This window comes from Balaenoptera borealis (assembly GCF_965194805.1).
Source record: "Balaenoptera borealis genome assembly, chromosome: X".
Lineage (NCBI taxonomy): Eukaryota > Metazoa > Chordata > Mammalia > Artiodactyla > Balaenopteridae > Balaenoptera > Balaenoptera borealis.
Genome location: NC_138881.1, coordinates 74,436,243 through 74,456,671, shown reverse-complemented (window position 1 = coordinate 74,456,671; position 20,429 = coordinate 74,436,243). Strand labels below are relative to the sequence as shown.

The window sequence follows — 20,429 nt, the reverse complement described above, 5'->3', positions numbered from 1 at the left end:
GAGGGGGCTGGGAGCAATGAGTGAAATTGGTGAGAGAGATTAAGAGGTACAAAGTTTCAGTTACAAAATATATGAATCACAGGGATGAAATGTACAGCATGGGGAATATAGTCAATTATGTTGTAATAACTTTTTATGGTGACAGATGGTACCTAGACTTATTGTGGTGATTATTTTGTAATGTTTAGAAACATCAAATCACTGTTGTACACTTGGGGCTAACATAGTTTTGTAGGTCAATTATACTTAAATTAAAACTACATAAAAATTTAAATAAAGCTAATTAAGACTTTTAAAAGAAAGAAAAAGATTGAACATGTATAAAGTTCTGTAACATAATAAATCAGAAAAAATAAAATTTCAACTCTTAAAAAATAAATAAATAATATAAACTAATATTGAAAATGACAAACCGTATACATTTAGAAAGGTGTGTTAATCAGATACAATAAGAAATCTAAAATTGCTTGTTCAAATATTTTTATTGAAGTATAGTTGATGTACATATTATATATGTTACAGGTGTACAATTGTTTTTGAAGTAGCAAGAGTGCCAAAGTATAAACAGCCACTAGAGAAGACACTTGTTGGAATCATTCATTCATTCATTGACATTTATTGAATGCCCACTAAGGCCAGGTAGTGTACTTGCTTCTAGTAATTTTCACACAAAAAACTGACATAGCCTCACACCTCAAGGAGTTTACGTTCAGTGAGAAATTGTATACAAGAGGATTGGCAAATATAGAACAGAGTGATCAGTACTATTAGAGAGATACAGATAGAGAATAAAATTTATTAGATTGAGGAGCTTAGGAAAGGTCTCTTTAGAGTTAATATTTTTTATAAATTCTAAGGTAAGTAGGAACTGACATGAGATCAATATTGGCAAAGGGAGCCATATGGGGTTTTGTTAGGAATTAAAAACAATAAAATATGGATACAAAATTGGCAGTGAGAAGAGATGAATCTGGAAAGGAAAGTTACCTTTATTTTATTTTCTATTCCAGTTTTATTGAGATATAATTGACATACAGCACTGTATAAGTTTAAGGTGTACAGCATAATGACTTGACTTATACACATCATGAAATGAATACCATGATAAGTTTAGTGAACACCTATCATCTCATATAGATACAAAATAAAGAAAAAAAATTTCTCTTTGTGATGAGAATTTGATTTATTCTCTTAACTTTCATATATAACATACAACAGTGTGAATTATGTCAATCATGTTGTACATTATATCCCTAGTACTTATTTATCTTATAACTGGAAGTTCTAACTTTTTGACCACCTTCATCCAATTCTCCATCACCACATCCCCCACCTCTGATAATCACAAATCTGATTTGTTTTTCTATAAGTTTGTTTATTTGTTTGTTTAATTGACCTGCAACACTATGTTAGTTTCTGGTGCACAGCATAGTGATTCAATATTTCTATACATTACAAAATGATTATCATGATAAGTCTAGTTACCATCTGTCACCATGCAAAGATATTACACTATTATTGACTATATTCCCCACACTGTACATCTAATTCCCATTACTCATTTATTTTGTAACTGGAAATTTGTACCTCTTAATCTCCCTCACTGATTTTACTCATCTCCTCCACTCTCCTTCCCTCTGGCAACCACCTGTTTGTTCTCTGTATCTTAACTCATTTTTTTGTTTTTTTTTTATGTTTGTTCATTTGTTTTGTTTTTTTATATTCCACATATAAGTTAAATCAGATGGTATTTTTTTCTCTGTCTGATTTATTTCACTTAGCATAATATCCTCTAGGTTCATCCATGTTGTGAAAAATGGCAAGATTTCATTCTTTTTTATGGGTGAGTAATATTCCATTGTGTGTGTGTGTGTGTGTGTGTGTGTGTGTGTATATATATATAAAATGTCCTTTATTCATTCATCTATCAGCGGGCACTTAGGTTGCTTCCATATCTTGGCTATTGTGAATAATGCTGCAATGAAGATAGAGGTATATATATCTTTTCAAATTAGTGGGTTTTTTTTTCTTTAGAAAAATATCCAGAAGTGAAATTGCTGGATTGTATGGTAGTTCTATTTTTAATTTCTTGAGGAATCCCCATACTGTTTTCTATAGGGCTGAACCAATTGACATTCTCACCATTAGTGGACGAGGGTTCCCTTTTCTCCACATCATCACCAGTACTTGTTATTTGTTGTCTTTTTTGATAATAGCCATTCTGACAGATGTGAGGTGATACCTCATTGGGATTTTGACTTGCATTTCCCTGATGATCAGTGATGTTGAGTATCTTTTCATGTGTCTTTTGGCCATATGCATGTCTTCTTTGGAAAAATGTCTATTCAGGTCTTCTGCCCATTTTTTAAATGGGTTTTGTTTTTTTAATGTTGAGTTGTATGAGTTCTTTGTATATTTTGGATATTAACCCCTTATCAGATATATTGTTTGCTCTCACAGAAACCATGCATTGCAAGGGCTTGTCAGTAATATTTGAGGAGTTTGTAATTTGGAGTAATTAAGGAGTGTATTAGTTAGGGTTTTCCAGAGAAATCCTATATATTCATGAGAGAGAGATTAGCTCATGCAACTATAGAGGATGAGAAATCCCACAATCTGCTGTCTGCAAGCTGGAGACCCAGGAAATCCAGTGGTGTAGGGGTAATTCATTCCAAGTAAAAATCCAAAGGCCTGAACCAGGGGAGCCAATGATGTAAATCCCAATCTGAAGGTAGGAGAAAATGTGATGAGATATCCCAGCACAGTGAGGCAGAAAAAAAGGGGTGAAATCCTCATTTCTCCACTTTTTGTTCTATTCAAACCATCAGCAGATTGAATGATGCCCAATCTCATTGTGAAGGGCAATTTACTTTACTGAGTCACTGATTCAAATGCTAATCTCTTCTTGAAACACCTTCACAGACCTACCCAGAAACAATGTTCAACCTGAGTACCCCTGGCCCACTCAAGTTGGCACATAAAATTAACCATCACAAGGAGCCATTGTAAGGTTTTAATTAAAGAGGTGTCATAATATATTTTCCTTTTGAAAAGGTAACTCTTGCTTTGGAGAGTGAAGAATAAAATAAGCATAGAGATAGGGATTCTGTTGAATTCATTTGACTAGAGATGGTAGAACATTGGTTGAGAATAATAGCATTAAGAATGGAGAAAAGTGGGTGAATTTTAGAGGTGCTTCAGAAACAAAATTGGCACAACTTTGTGACTGATTGGCTGTGAGGAAGGGGATAAGTAAAGGATAATATTTGTGCAACTAGTTACATGATAGTGTTAATGATTTACATAGTGATTATTAGTGGACAAAAATTAAGTTTAGGAAGCAGCATGCAGAGTTCAGTGTTGAGTTTGCAGTGTCTTTGGGACATCCAAGTATTCTAGCAGTTTGTTATACACATCAGAAGCCCAGAAGAGAGTTCTGGGCTGGCAGTATCTGGCCTCAGAGTATGTGATCAATAATTATTTTCCATTGATTAAATAAGTGAATTAAAGAGCAATGACATTGTAATAATATTAAAAATTAATGTTGACTGAGCGCTTTCTATTTGCTTGTGCACAATTCTATATGCTAAATATACAGAGCATTACCTCAGTAAACACTGATAAAAATCATTTGACATAATTACTACCCCCAATCACATATGTTGAAACTGAGACAGAGAAAGGCTAAAGGCATATAGGTACAGATATAAATGTAGATATAGATACAGATACAGATATAGGTATAGGCATAAAACCAGTGTTCCTTGACACTAAATGAGATAAACCAGAGAAAACATATAAAAAAATAGTTCTCAATTTGGGGATAAATGTCCCTCCTCCTTCTACCTAGGAAATTTTGATTCTCAGATCTGAACTGGGGCTATAGTACAAGTATATTTTAAAAACTTCCCAGAAGATTCTTCTTTTTCTCCTTTTCCATCTCCTTCTCTTTCTTCTTCTTCTTCTTTTCCTTCTTCTCCTTCTTCTCCTTCTTCTCCTTCTTCTTCTTCTTCTTCTTCTTCTTCTTCTTCTTCTTCTTCTTCTTCTTCTTCTTCTTCTTCTTCTTCTTCTTCTTCTTCTTCTTCTTCTTCTTCTTCTTCTTCTTCTTCTTCTCCTCCTCCTCCTCCTCCTCCTCCTCCTCCTCCTCCTCCTCCTCCTCCTTTCTCTTTCTCTCTCTCTCTCACACACACACATGCACACAAATACACACACACTCTCACATTGAGATGGTAACCTGGTAACTGGGGGAATATTGTCATCTATGTGTAAGTATAAGAAGGAAGAGACTAGAAAGGAGACCAAGTTAGAGTTGATGGTGGGAGGGGAGGATGTTTTGTTGAAACCAGGAAAGACAAAATCACTGATGCTAAAGAAAGAGTAAGTGGTGGTAAACTGTATGTGGAGAAATAGGGTTAAGTCAAGGCCTGGCAAAATGACACTTAGCTAAACACTTAAAAATCTGTCAGAGTGAAACAGCAAAAGATTTTCAACTGCTCTCACTTCAGCTGCTTCCTGAAAAGCTGCACTCAAGTCAACCTGCCCTCACCACTCTGGTCTTCCTTTCAATCCCGCTCTTACTCTGCATCCCCACCTCCTGCTACCGAAATTAGCCTACCTCTGTCATTGTTTAAAACTCCCACCAGCAGGATCCTGTCCCTTATTTATTTGTACCCCTAGATACTGCTCAAGTTGTCTCTCTTGCCTTTTTGTCTGGATCCTCTTGCTCGTGGGACCTGTCCCTAGTTCAGGGAATCTAAGTGGCTTTTCAAATACCTAAGTGAGTAATAAACATTTTAATTAATTTTGGCAACTGACTTTTGGGTGGTCTGTTTTACCTACATGCACTTCAGAAGGGGGAGTGAGTGGCACACCAACAGCCATTGGATGGTATCATAAAAAGTATCTTATACATCAGAGAGCACTCAAGTCAGATTAGACTGAAAATCACCCATTGGCTTTAGCAACAAAGAGGTGTATGGTGACCTCTTTCATAACATAATTAAATGTGCATCAACTTACATGTTTTATATACCCACTGTTAGAGTTAAAATTATATAGTATACCTTCATTTATCTGACATTATTAGACAATGGAATGTTGTAGTAAATAAAATATTCTTGTCAATGATTCCCATGCATGATCTAGAATAGTATCTGTCACAGAGTAAGCACTTAATAAATTTTTCTGGAATAAATAAATGACTTACATAAGTTCATCAATATTTAGAGAAGTAGAAGATGAAAATATAACTACTATCAAAACCTTACTGACTGGATTTTATTCAATTAATTTTCTTTCACGAGTATCTGACCCCTCCAGAAAAATCATACTATATAAGCAAGGATTTTCAGCATTTAGTTAGCATAACCGAGAAATGTTGGTTAATGGAAAGTAACACATCCAGGGGTTTTTGATCCTACTACATTTTTGTTGTTGGTTTGGGGGAGCATTCAGGGAAAGACCATAATTTATCATGTAGACTAAAGATTACACGCTGATTTCTGAAGGCACAGATATCTTTGCCGCAGTTATAAATAAGAACATGAACAATTTCCTGGATGGAAGTGTCTGAAAATATATTTTAAAACCTGATTGATCTCCTTCCATATACATGTGTCTTAAATTCTTTTTTTAGATAATAGCATTTCAGTCATTTGAGTTTTCATAGCTACAGACACTCACGGAGACAAACAGTGCTGATTGATGGAGAGCTGTGGTTGGTAAGGTGCCCTATAGCATAGTTTCTTCTACTAAGGAGTGAATGAGACTTGAGGACAGCAAACTAATAATTTTAGAGGAAGGTCATGAAACAAGAATGATTTCCATCATACACATACATACTCATATTGCCCTCTTGATGTATCTTTCAACTGGCCAAAAGGTTTAAATCCATTCTACCTTACCTCCAGTCACATTACTTGATGTTGTAGAAAAATTGCTATGTTAAATGCCACTTAGAGCTAGGGTATAGCATCTAAAGCTTAGTACAACTTATTATATAGTAATATTGTCCTTATGAGAATTTTTGTGCTTAATTTCTTTTTAGAAAACCCATTGTTATTCTGAATCAAAACCACATTGACATTCTGAACTGAAAGCAATTTAATTATTTGCTTATTATTGAACTTTGTCTTTAACCCAAGGGGAAAATTAGAAAGGAAAGCAATAAAATGATGTGGTCTTCAAGTGACAAGTGAAGATGAGACATTAAAAATATAATTAAGTCATGCTTTTTGGCATTCATATACTATTTGTATAATTACTTATGTAGAGAGGCATAATAACAATACACAGGAGCCTGACTACCTGATCATCTACTCTAGTAGGGAATTCAGTATAAGGCAAAACCAGCCAAAATTTATTCACCTCATAACTAAGACTCCAAGTACACCATGATAACCAGGATCCAAGGTATTTTGCATTTACACAACTCTTTTTAGCACTTCAGAGGTAAGACACTACATGTAAATTCTTTAAGATTCTCTCCTTGGCCTTGAGAAATCCTGCCTCAAGACTTTTTTTTTTTTTTTTTACAAGCAAAATAACATCCTTTATTTTTTGAGTTCAAAACTCTAATATAAAATTTTTTTTTTTAAAAAACGGTATAGTCACATTATGCACTTGTCTAGTTATAAATACACAGTTACACAGTTTCCTAAGCCATTGGCAAACTTTGTTGGCTCTATACTTTTTTTTTTGCCTTTTTTTTTAATGTCTGAAACATTTATATTAACATATTTCCATACATATTTCCATACAAATACAAATATAAGATTTTTAGAAATTTCATGTAATGTCTGAAACATTTATATTAACATATTTCCATACAAATAACCCAATGAAAGTTTAGTATTAGTTGTTTTGTTTGTTTTTTTATACTGCAGGTTCTTATTAGGCATCAATTTTATACACATCAGTGTATACATGTCAATCCCAATCGCCCAATTCAGCACACCAGCATCCCCACCCCTCCACAGTTTTCCCCCCTTGGTGTCCATATGTCCGTTCTCTACATCTGTGTCTCAACTGCCTCAAGACTTTTCCACGTTCTCTCCTGTAGAGGACACTTGCTTACCTGGACTATTCCAACTATTTTATTCCAACTTCTGAGACCATAGTAGAATAATTATCACAGCTAAATAGTAGTATTTTTTGTTTGATCTTGGGAAAATTTAAGTGCAATCAGCTTTGTACCTAAAAGAACACTGTGGTGGAGGAGTAGGGGCAGACATGGCCAGCTTGAAGCAAAACTAGGAAACAGATAAAATTTGTTTTTGTCCACCCACTTCCCTTTAGTAATTTTTGTTACTCTCTTTGGTGTCTCTGCTCATTAAACTACACTAACTTTCCTTTAATATTTCCTAACTTACCCTTTTCCACAGAGACTAGGAAGCCCTTCTGACTCTTAGATACCCAGTGTCCTCATTCTGAGGAACTGGATGTCTGGTTTCACCTTGGTGACAATGACATTTACTTCCAATTTTCTAGAATATGTTTGTCTTTTATACTCTTCTGAGCCCTGTTCTCTATATTTATTTACATGATGAAAACTGAGTACTAATACTAGGACTTCCAGAGATATGCTATCCAAAAGAGTGATCTAATGTAAAGATTTTAGCTTCTACAGCAGTCTGATGTGAGATATATTTGGAGGCATATAGGCATATCAGAACCTCTCACAACTCATAACACAGGTATTCATTCATTATCAATATACCTAAGGTATGCTTGGAATTTAGTACCAAATTCAGTCATGTAAATGTGTAGAACACACTCTTCATGACAGTTGAGATAATAATACAGGATTTTTGGATCATAATATAATACATTCGTTAATAATAACATTAAATTATGTTCCTATTTTGAAAACCACAGACCAGTGAAATTGATACCATTTCTATATAATATTACTGAATATATAACTAAAAATATGATCTCTAATCAGAGCAGCTGATATTTTATACCATGCCCTTGACAAATACTATCTCATTTAATCTTCAGAACAACCTTGTAGAATAGGTTCTATTATTTTCTCTACTGAAAACAATGAAATTGAGGTTCTAAGAAGTTAGCTAACTATTATGGACCTAATGTTTTTGTCTCCTCAAAATTGATATGTTGAAACTCTACCCCTCAGTGTGATGGTATTAGGAGTTGAGGCCTTTGGAACATAATTAGAATTAGATAAGATCATGAAAACACAGGTCTCATGAATAGAATTCATGCCTTTATAAAAGTCATGAGAGAGCATGTTTCCGCTTTCTGCTCTCTGCCATGTGAGGATACAGGGAGAAGTCGACATTTTGCAACCCACAGTTGAGCCCTAACCAGAATCTGACTGTGCTGGCACCCTTGTCTCAGACTTCTAGCCTCCAGAACCGTGAGAAATAAATTGCTATTGTTTACCATCAGTTTATAGTATTTTGTTATAGCTGCCTGAGCTAAGGAAGTAACTCTTCCAATATGACACAGCTGGTAGGCAATGGAATGTGAATTGAGTCCGAATCCATCTGATTCCAGACTCCTTGTGCATAGCCCAACATGCTTCTATGGTGGTAATTAGGATGAATTCACTAAATACACATCACATAAATACAAGCTCATTTCCTTATTAAGTTACATAAGTAGGTACAAAAATAAATACATTTATTTCTGGACTCTAGCAACACATACGACTGTTTCCTCTCATGATATTCCTGAAAATAAAAGATGCTGATTTACAAATGTTAGCAAAGAGACGTAGACTTGGAACTACTGAAAAATTTCATCTAGAAGATTTAAAGTAGTGTGTCCTTGACCCTTTCCTCAAGAACACTCTTAGAGATTTGTATGGAAGCTATAAACCGGAAGTCATATGTTGATGTCACACAGGCTGAATTTGACCCTCATATATTGTTTCTTTGGCCTATCCAATATTTTTGAATACTTTGAATCTGTTCCTAAAGAGGATACACGTTATTAATGTGAACTTATTTCCCATAGTTGGGGAATTTTCCATCTTGAGGTAATGCTCATCTTCCAGCATAAAAGATGAAAATGTCTTTTACTCACATCTTTAGTCTCCCTTGCAGCAGTGTTGTAGTCACATGACCCAGGTTATAGCAATCAGACATATGCCCTCTGTGTCTACCAGAAACTAGTTATTTCATCAAATATGAAACACTATGGCTTAAAAAGGCACACCAGTTTCTTGTACCATTAAGAAAGAAAAAAATTGCTGCCGATTAAACAGTGCCACACAGTTGATTATAAAATGCATTGTGATTCCCTAGATGTTAAAAATGTGAAAAAATAGATGCCTTGGAATTAAGGTAATTGTGCTAAGAAACAAGGATTGGATAGTATCAAGTCACCCAAATTGGAAGCAGTGGCAGTAGCTATATAATTTCCAGGGACAGCTGCTCCATTTGAACATTAACATCTAGCATCAGGGATGTTCAGTGTCTAGAACCAATAATGGTGGCAAATGGTATCTGCAAGGGGATAGTTCCAAATGATTTAGGGCATTAAACTTTGCTGCATAATGACTAAGCCAGATTCTTTAGACTTCCCAGATATCCTGTGGCCTCTCCAATTTTTTTGTGATTAAATAAATGTAATATTCAATTTTCCATTTCAACCATTTTCTAGTGTACCATTTAGTGGTTTTTAGTGTAGTCACAGTGTTGTGCAACCACCCTTATAAATCAAATTTCTTAAATAAGTTTAGATAACTTAAATTTCTTTAAATAAGAAATTTCTTATTTCTTCTTCTTAAATAAGTTTAGATAAGAACTTTGTATATCTGGAAGAATTTTTGTTTCATCTAGGGTATCCAATTGGTTAATATACAGTTTCTTAAATTTCTTCTTAAATAAGTTTATATAAGAACTTTGTATATTTGGAAGAATTTTTCTGTTTTGTCTAGGGTATCCAATTGGTTAATATACAGTTTGCATAGTATTCTCTTATGATCTTTTTTATTTCTATAAGTTGGTAGTTGTGTTTCCTCTTTTGCTTCTGATTTTAGTACTTTGATTTTTTTTCTTAGTCCTGTAAATTTTGTTGATTATTTTATAAAACCTAACTAACTTTTAATTTTGTTATTTTCTTTATTATTTTATGGTTTCTCTTTTGTTTATCTATTCTCTAATCCTTATTATTTCCCACCTTCCATTAGCTTTGCATTTAGTTTGCTCTGCTTTTTCTACTTCTCCAAGGTGTATAGGTAGGTTATTATTTTGAGATCTTGCTCCTTTTTAAAAAATGTAGGTATTTAAAGCTACAAATTTCCCTCAGACCATTGCTTGGCTGCATCTGTAGGTTTTGGTATATTATATTTTAAATTTTAATTTTAAAAAAAATTTATTGAAGTATAGCTGATTTACAATATTGTGTTAGTTTCAGGTGTACAGCAAAGTGAATCTGTTATACATATACATATATCCACTCCTTTTTAGATTATTTTTGCATATAGGCTGTTACAGAGTATTGGGTAGAAAGAGTTCCTATGCTATACAGTATGTCCTTATTATTTATCTATTATATATATAGTAGTGTGTATATGTCAATCTCAATATTCCAGTTTATTCCTCCTCCCCACTTGCCGCCTGGTAACCATAAGGTTTTTTTTCTACATCTCTAACTCTATTTCTGTTTTGTAGATAAGTTCATTGGTACCATTTTTAGATTCCACATATAATTGATATCATATGATATTTGTCTTTCTCAGTCTGACTTCACTGAGTATGACAATCTCTAGGTCCATCCATGTTGCTGCAAGTGGCATTCATTCTTTTTTATGGCTGAGTAATATTCCATTGTATATATGTACCACATCTTTATCCATTCTTCTGTTGAAGGACATTTAGGTTGCTTCCATGTGCTGGCTATTATAGATAGCTCTGCAATGAATATTGGGGTGCATGTATCTTTTCAAATTATAGTTTTCTCCAGGTGTATACCCAGGAGTGGGATTGCTGGATCATACGGAAGCTCTATTTTCAGTTTTTTAAGGAACATTCATGATGTTCTCCATAGTGGCTATACCAATTAACATTCCCACAAACAGTGTAGGAGGGTTCCCTTTACACCACACCCTCTCCAGAATTTATTGTTTGCAGATTTTTTGATGATGGTCATTCTGACTGGTGTGAGGTGATACCTCATTGCAGTTTTGGTTTGCATTTCTCTAAATTAGTGATGTTGAGCATCTTTTCATGTACCTCTTGGCCATCTGTATGTCTTCTCTGGAGAAATGTCTATTTAGATCTTCCCCCCATTTTCTGATTGGGTTGTTTGGTTTTTTTGATATTGAGCTGCCTGAGCTGTTTGTATATTTTGGAGATTAATGTCTTATTAGTCACTATGTTTGCAAATATTTTCTCCCATTCTGAGGGTTGTCTCTTCATTTTGTTTATGGTTTCCTTTCTTGTGCAAAAGCTTTTAAGTTTAATTAGGCTCCTTTTGTTTATTTTTGTTTTTATTTTCATTACTCTAGGAGATGGATCTAAAAATATCTTGCTACGAATTATGTGAGAGAGGGTTCTACCTATGTTTTCCTCTAGGTGTTTCATAGGATCATGCCTTACATTTAGGTCTTTAATCTGTTTTGAGGTTTCTTTTGTGTATGTTATTAGGGAGTGTTCTAATTTCATTCTTTTACATGTAACTGTCCAGTTTTCCCAGCACCATTTACTGAAGAGACTGTCTTTTCTCCATTGTATATTCTTGCCTCCTTTGTCATAGATTAGGTGATCTTAGGTGCATGGGTTTTTCTCCATAGTTTCTACCCTATTCCATTAAACGTATTTCTATGTTTTTGTGCCAGTACCATACTGTTTTGATGACTATAGCTTTGTATTATAGTCAGAAGTCAGGGAGCCTGAAACGTCCAGCTCCATTTTTCTTTCTTAAGATTGCTTTGGCTATTCAGGGTCTTTGGTGTATCCATACAAATTGTAAAATTTTTTGGTCTAATACTATAAAAAATGCTATTGTTAATTTGATAGGGATTGCATTGAATCTGTAGATTACTCTGGGTAGTATAGAAATTATGACAATATTGATTCTTCCAGTCCAAGAACATGGTGTATCTCTCCATCTGTTCGTGTCATCTTTGATTTCTTTGGTCAGTATCTTATAGTTTTCTGAGTACAGGTTTTTGCCTCCTTAGGTAGGTTTATTCCTAGGTATTTTATTTTTTTGATGTGATGGTAAATGGGATGGTCTCCTTAATTTCTCTTTCTGATCTTTTGTTGTTAGTGTATAAGAATGCAGGAGACTTCTGTGTATTAATTTTGTATCCTGCTACTTAACCAAATTTATCAATGAGCTCCAGTATTTTTCTGGTGGCATCTTTAGAATTTTCTATGTGTAGTATCATGTCAACCGCAAACAGTGACATTTTTACATCTTTTTCCCAGTTTGGATTCCTTTTATTGCTTTTTCTTCTCTAATTGCAGAGGCTAGGACTTCCAAGACTATGTTGAATAAAAGTGGAGAGAGTGGATATCCTTGTCTTGTTCCTGATCTTAGTGGTATTACTTTCAGTTTTTCACCATTGGGAGTGATGTCTTCTGTGGGTTTGTCGTATATGGCCTTTATTATGTTGAGGTAGTTTCTCTCTATGCCCAATTTCTAGAGTCTTTTTTATCATAAATGGGAGTTGAATTTTGTCAATAGCTTTTTCTGCCTCTATTGAGATGATCATAGGGTTTTTATTCTTCAGGTTGTAATGTGGTATATCACACTGATTGATCTATGTATGCTGAAGAATGCTTGCATCCCTGAGATAAATCCCACTTGATCATGATGTATGATCCTTTAAATGTGTTGTTGGATTCTGCTTGCTAATATTTTGTTGAGGATGTTTACATCTATATTCAGCAGTGATATTGGCCTGTAATTTTCTATTTTGTGATATCTTTACCTGGTTTTGGTATCAGGGTGATGGCAGCCTCATAGAATGAGTTTGGGAGTGTTCCTTCCTCTGCAATATTTGGTAATATTTTCAGAAGGATAGGTGTTAACTCTTCTCTAAAGGTTTGATAGAATTCATCTGTGAAGCCATCTTGTCGTGGAATTTGTTTGTTGGAAGCTCCTTAATCACAGTTTCAATGTCGTTACTTGTGATTGGTCTGTTAATATTTTCTATTTCTTCCTGGTTCAGTTCTGGAAGGTTGTACTTTTCTAAGAATTTGCCCATTTCTTGCCGGTTTTCCATTTTATTGATGTATAGTTGCTTGTAGTAGTATCGTATGATCCTTTGTATTTCTCTGGTGTCAGTATTAACCTCTACTTTTTCATTTCTAATTTTATTGATTTCAGTCCTCTCCCCTTTTTCTTGATGAGTCTGGCTAAAAGTTTATCAATTTTGTTTATGTTTTCTAGTCTTTTCTTCATCCCTATTTTATTTCTGCTCTGACTTTATGATTTCTTTCCTTCTACTAATTTTGGTTTTTGTATATTCTTCTTTCTTTAGTTGCCTTAGGTGAAAAGTTAGGTTGTTTATTTGAGATTTATCTTTCATGAGGTAAGATTGTATTGCTATAAACTTTCCTCTTAGAACTGCTTTTGCTGCGTCCCATAGGTTTTGGATTGTCCTGCTTTTGTTGTCATTTGTCTCTAGGTATTTTTTGATTTCCTCTTTGATTTCTTCAGTGATCTCTTGGTTGTCTAGTAACATTGTTTAGCTTCCATGTGTTTGCGTTTTTTACAGTTTTCTTTTTTTTTCTGTAATTGATTTCTAATCTCAGCATTGTGTTTGGAAAAGAAGCTTGATATGATTTCAATTTTCTTAAATTTACCAAGGCTTGATTTTTGGTCCAACATGTGATCTATCTTGGAGAACATTCCGTGTGCACTTGAGAAGAAAGTGTATTCTGCTACTTTCAGATGGAATGTCCTATAGATATCAATTAAGTCTATCTGGTCTAATGTGTCATTTAAGGCTTGTGTTTCCTTATGAATTTTCTATCTGGATGATGTGTCCATTGGTGTAAGTGGAGTATTAAAGGCCCCAACTATTAATGTGTTACTGTCAATTTCCACTTTTATGGATGTTAACATTTGCCTTATGTATTGAGATGCTCCTATGTTGGGTGTTATAATAGTTATATCTTCTTCTTGGATTGATCCTTTGATCATTATGTAGTGTCCTTCCTTGTGCCTTGTAATAGTCTTTAACTTAAAGTCTATTTTATCTGATATGAGTATTGCTACTGCAGCTTTCTTTTGGTTTCCATTTGCATGGAATGCCTTTTTCCATCCCCTCACTTTCAGTCTGTATGTTTCCCTAGGTATAAGGTATCTCTTGTAGACAGCATATATATGGGTCTTGTTTGTTTGTTTTTTTTTTATCCATTTAGCCAGTCTGTGTCTATTGGTTGAAGCATTTAATCCATGTACATTTAAGGTAATTATTGATATGTATGTTCTTATTGCCTTTTTAAAAATTGTTTTGGGTTTGTTTTTGTAGGTCTTTTTTCTTCCCTTCCTGTTTTGTTCTTTTCTCTTGTGGTTTGATGACCATCTCTAGTGTTGTGTTTGTGTTTCTTTTACTTTTTTGTGTGTTTATCTATTATAGTTGGGGTTTGCTGTTCCCATGATGTTTTGATATAGCAGTCTATATATGCAAAAGGTTGTTGTAATTTGCTGGTCTCTTTTCCATACAGAGAAGTTCCTTTGGCATTTGTTGCAAAGCTGGTTTGGTGGTGCTGAATTCTCCTAGCTTTTGCTTGTCTGTAAAGCTTTTGATTCCTCTGTTGAATCTGAATGAGAGCCTTTCTGGGTAGAGTATTCTTTGTTGTAGGTTTTCCCCTTTCATCACTTGAAATGTATAGTGCCACTCCCTTCTGGCCTACAGAGTTTCTGCTGACAAATCAGCTGATAAACTTATAGGCATTTGCTTGTATGTTATTTGTTGCTTTTCACATGTGGCTTTTAATTTTGTTTTTTGTCTTTAATTTTTGTCAGTTTGATTAATATATGTCTCGGTGTGTTCATCTTGTATGGGATTCTCTGTGCTTCCTGGACTTGAGTGAGTGTTTCATTTCTCATGTTAGGGAAGTTTTCAGCTACAATATCTTCAAATATGTTTTCAGGCCCTTTCTCTTTCTCTTCTCTTTCTGGGACCCCTATAATGTGAATGTTGGGGTGTTTAATATTGTTCCAGAGGTCTATGAGACTGTCCTTATTTCTTTTCATTCTTCTTTCTTTATTCTGTTCTGTGGCAGTGATTTCCACCACTCTGTCTTCCAGTCACTTATCCGTTCTTCTACCTCAGTTATTCTACTATTGATTCTTTCTAGTGTATTTTTTTTTCATTAATTGTATGGTTCATCTCTGTTTGTTTGTACTTCAAATCTTCTACCTCCTCATTACACATTTCTTCTATCTTCTCAATCTGTACCTCCATTCTTTTTCCAAGATTTTGGATCATCTTTACTATCATTTCTCTGAATTCTTTTTCAGGTAGATTGCCTATCTCCTCTTCATTTAGTTGTTCTTGTGGGTTCTTATCTTGTTCCTTTGTTTGCAACATATTTCTCTGTCATCTCATTTTGTCTAACTTTCTGTGTTTGTGGTCTCCTTTCCACAGGCTGAAGGATCATAGTTCCTCTTGCTTCTGGTGTCTGGCTCCTTGTGGGTGAGTTTAGTTCATGGGTTTGTGCAGGCTTCCTGATGGGAGGAACTGGTGGCTGCCCTCTGGTGGGTGGGCTGGCCAGTTGTAAGGCTCCTGGAGCTCAGCTGTGGTTTCAGCTCCACCTCTGAGTGTGGGCCCCTCACAGGGTTCTGCTTCTGAAGTTGCCTCAGAGCACACGAGTCAGCCCTGGTGAAGAGGGGGCATGGAGATTGTGGCAGCCAGCATCGTGGGAGCCCCAGCAGCAATGGGGCATGTGGGGGAGCCAGTGGCTTTGGGCATGAGAGAGACATCCATGGCAGCAATGGAGCAGTTGGAGGAGCTGGCGCCTATGGGCACAAGAGATCCAGCCCCAGCAGGGGCCCTTCCTGGTGCCCAGGGAGGCAGCAGCTGGAGCATGGGGAGACAGGCTATAATGGAGACCTTGCCCTTTGTGCATCACTCAACATTGGCGCTACACTTCTATGGTTTCCTCCACAAGCATTCCTGGTTTCAGATTTCCTCACTCCTATCCCCTCAGGCCGTCTACTCACAGCCAACAGCAATCCTCTCCCTAGGTTTGCTCTCCAAACCCCACGTTCTAGCACCCAGCCCCTGTCAGCACTGGTGGACACCTGTCTCAGGCTGTGGCATGCAGGGCTGTGGCACAGACCATCTGTGAAGGTCTCCCTCTGTCCTGCTTGTCACACACTGGTTGGTGTGCTCTCCTCCAATACCCCTGAAGCTCCCCTTCTCTTCCAACTGATCTCCCCACTGGTGAGAGGGTTTTCCTGGATGCGGAAACCTCTCCTCTCCTTCAGCTTCCCCCCAAGGGGTACAAGTCCTATCCCACTTACTCTCCTATTTTCCCTTCTTTCTTTCATCCTACCATTTTATGCAGGAAACTTTCTTGTCCTTTTAGGTGTCTGAGGTCCTCTGCTAGTGTTCAGCCAGTGCTCTGTGAGAATTGTTTCATTTGTAGATGTATTCTTGATGCATCTGTAGGGAGAAATGAACTCCACATCCTCCTACTCCTTGGCCTTCTTGACCATCCTCTTTTCTGTATTTCTTATATGATTTTTGTTCCTCAGCTCCTCCATTAGTTTTTTGTTTTTTTGTTTTTTTTTAGTATTTAGTTGATTTTTTGTAGTGTACTACTTTGATTCCTTTCTTCTTTTCTTTTCTGTATATTTTTAGTTACTTTATTAAAGATTGTTTTGTGGATTAAAATGAACATATTAAACTTATAACAACCTAATTTGAATAATACCAATTTGGTTTCAATAATACACAAACTCTCTGCTCCTAAATATCCACACCACCTCTTGTATTGTCAAGATTATGTTTTTATACATTTTGTGCTCATTTACATAGATTTATAATTATTGTTTACCCATTTGTCATTTAAATCATAAGGGAAAGAAGAGGAATTAAAAACGAAAAGTACAATAATACTAGCTTTATATTTACCTGTGTATTTACTTGCATTTTTTTATTTTATCATATGGCTTCAAGTTACTTTAGTGTCCTTTCTTTACAGCCTGAAGGATTCCTCTTCACATTTCTTGTATGGCAGATCTACTAGTACCAAACTCCCTTAGCTTTTGTTTATTTATCTGGAAGTGTCTTTATTTCTCCTTCAGTCTTGAAGAATATTTTTTTTTTCAGATATAGAATCCTTGGATCGTTGCTTTTTTTTTTTTTTCTTATAGCACTTTAAATATGTCATCCCAATGTCTGCTGGACTCTTTGGTTTCAGATGAGAAATCAGCTGTCTATCTTATTGAGGTTTAATGTATGTGATAAGTCACTTTTCTTTTGCTGCTTTAAAGATTCTCTTTTTGTATTTTGACGATATAACTATAAAATATCTTGGTGTAGATCTTTCTGAGTTTATCCTGTTTGGAATTAGTTGAGTTTCTTGGATGTGTGGATTTATTTCTTTCATCAAATTTGCAATGTTTCAGCCATTATTACTTCAAATATTCTTTCTGTGAAAAGAAAGTTTTTTCTTTCTAATTTTTAATTTTGATGAAGTCAAATGTATCTATTTTCTTCCTGTTACCTGTGCTTTGTTTTCATATTCAATAATCTCTTGTCAATTTAAAGGTCAAGAATATTTTCCCTTAAGCATTTGTAGCTTTCAATCTTAAATTTGGGGTTTTGAGCTGATTTTTGTTTATAATGTAAGGTTAGGTTTACTTTACTTCATCGCAGTATAGTCCAAAAAAGTGGCTATCAAATTGTGGTATTAGGATCAGCAGCATCAGCATTACACGGAAACTTGTTACTTTCCCAAATTCTCGGGCCCTACTCCATGCTACTGAATCAGATACTCTGGTTGTGGGGTCCAAGAATATGTGTTTTAATAGCCCCCCAAGTGATATTTTTGATAAAAAAAATTGAAAACCATTGGCCCTTTGGTTCACTGGTTTAGCACAAAGAGAAAGAAAAACATGATGTTAACTTAGATTGCAGTTATTCTATATTCATTTCAGCATAACCCACATTCCAAATAATTTTGCCTTACACTAGAGAATGTGAACAATATAGTAAATTTCACTTACAAAGAAAACTTCAAGAAAGCTCCTAGCTAAGCTAATAAAGAGGTCTTAGTAGTATCTCTTAATGTAGACTATCAATTTAAATTCAGGTATGCCTTTACCAACAAAAGGTAGGAAGGAGAAGTTGGTTCACTGCAAACTCTTAAGATGCCAACTTTAAAAAAAATAAGATGATTCCATGTGTTAATTAACATCTTTAAACAATACCTTTTGATTACATGCTATTTTGGACATATTTAGAGAATGGCTTTTAACAGGTATAGAAAATCAATATTTTTATCTACAAATAATGTATGTCACACACATAACCTTCATAATTGGCACAGACTGGGACAGAAAATTATTAGTCTATAGCAGCACCTAAGTGATGACTCATTTCCAGTAATAATATACTTCTGGCATGCATGACCTCATAATTAATACTGATGTTATAGGTTCTAAATAATTTTCAATGTCAGTGGATTAAATGTTATATTAAATAGTTATATGAAATATAAAGAAGTTTATTAATGTTGATGATTTGCAAATTCCCAGAAAAAAACTCTATTTCAGACTACCAAAAATTAGCATAGAGGAATATAAATTCTGACCATTTTTTATCCTTGAATCATTTATTTAATGGAAATCAAAAAAAAAATTAATTGTCCCCAGGGTGACATGGTTTAGGTTATTTAATAAGTTATAGACATTCATATTGGTAAATGTTATCAGTCTATCATTGATATTTTCCTTTTTGATTCTTAGGAGAAAGGTAGAAGACATTATGACACTATAAAAGTTCAAGAATAATATAAGTAAACTTGCAAGACACATTTCTTAGAATAAATAATATTACATTTTATCAGTTCTAATCTAAGGGGAAAATATATGAAATTCACAGTCAAGAGCTTAGCATAGAATACTCCTCAGACTTTACTGTTTTTTCCTCAGAATGTGATTTTTCACTTCCCTATAGTCTTCGAGTAAGTATTCATCTTCCTGCATTAAATAGAACTTGGACAATTATCCTGATAATTTAAACAACATAAATAATTTGTCTTAAGAATTTTTATATGAACACAATCATTGTCTGAAAAACTCAAATAAATGCCTATATCCTGTACATTTGATTTTAAACATATTTTATTGAGGATAATCTAGGTGTTTTAACAGCTGTAAAGAACCAGGTGTAATATGAAATTCATGAAGGATTTTATTAACAAAATTTCTGGTCCATTTTTTCCTCTTGTGAATAAAATAATGCATCTTTATAAAGTTTCTAAAAATATCAACATGGAAAGGACACCATTACAGATATTAAATTGACCATCAATTTTCTTATACTTTGTAAGATACTTTCCTTTGTTTATGAACTTACTAGCTAAGCTTCTGAGAGGTATAGTTAATGATAGATTAAGGCTGGGCTATGTCTTTTATTTCTTACAGTCAATTCCTTGTTTTTATTCAAAACAGGATTATTTATTCAGTAGGTCAGTATAGAGTTAAACTCCAGCCATGATAAAGTAGCAGGGACCAGGTTTATTCTTTCACCTTAAACAAGTAGAAAACAAGACAGCATATATTAAATAATGGTTTTCAAACATTGAAAAACAGACATCATAAAAGAACGATTCCTGAGAGAAGAGAAAAAAATGAGGTGAACTTTATTATTGCCTCAGGTTGCTGTGTAGAGAGAACTCTTAATGTGCAGTGCAGGGAGGGGAACTCAAATAAAGACCAATGGTATAACTCCATTGAAGAGGCAAAGTTCAGTGTTCAGTGAATCCAGGAGGTTTAAATTCATTGCAAAATACCCAAGAAGAGGAGGTGACACCTAAAGAATTCTCCAGGAATTTGTAGAGGGGTTTCTTAAAGTCTGTCTGTGGCTGATTCACAACTGGGTAGAGGAAAGTACCTGAAGATCAGGAAATAACCATGGCAAAAGAGTAGGTTGAAAAATTCCTGGAGCTAACACAGAGCTTGTAATAGTTTTTATTCCTTCCAGAGAGAATGGATAAAAAGCTCTTAATATACAGCACTTCAGGTAAAGTCTCCAAAAAGTGTATTAACCTTGTTAGTGGGCTAACTTAGAACTAGAATAAAGGCTGCTCTGAACCTGCTGTAACTAAACTTAAAATCAAACCTCAAAAGACTCAAACAAATTACAAGTAACTTAACTGAATCCCGGAACAAACTAAACAATATTTAAAGAAATATACTAAAATTCAGCACAAACATTGTAAAATGTAAGATGATCGGATTGCAAACAAAATTATCGGGTATGC

The 20,429-nt window shown here is 34.7% G+C and overlaps 1 protein-coding gene across 1 annotated transcript; it reads right to left on the bottom strand.

Annotated features, from left to right (window-relative positions):
• Window positions 1-676: 676 nt before the first annotated feature.
• On the bottom strand, window positions 677-19,721 carry LOC309620747 (uncharacterized protein). The gene is made up of 2 exons (XM_082377622.1): window positions 7,031-19,721; window positions 677-6,507 (listed from the first exon to the last, which is right to left on the bottom strand). The coding sequence occupies exon 2, from the start codon at window positions 4,257-4,259 to the stop codon at window positions 3,864-3,866; it is 396 nt and encodes a 131-aa protein (XP_082233748.1). The 5' UTR covers window positions 4,260-6,507; window positions 7,031-19,721; the 3' UTR covers window positions 677-3,863.
• Between the last annotated feature and the right edge of the window lie 708 nt (window positions 19,722-20,429).

Excerpts from the sequence above, each read along its gene's own strand:
- LOC309620747 (XM_082377622.1), bottom strand. The coding sequence starts at position 4,259 with ATGACAATATTCCCCCAGTTACCAGGTTACCATCTCAATGTGAGAGTG.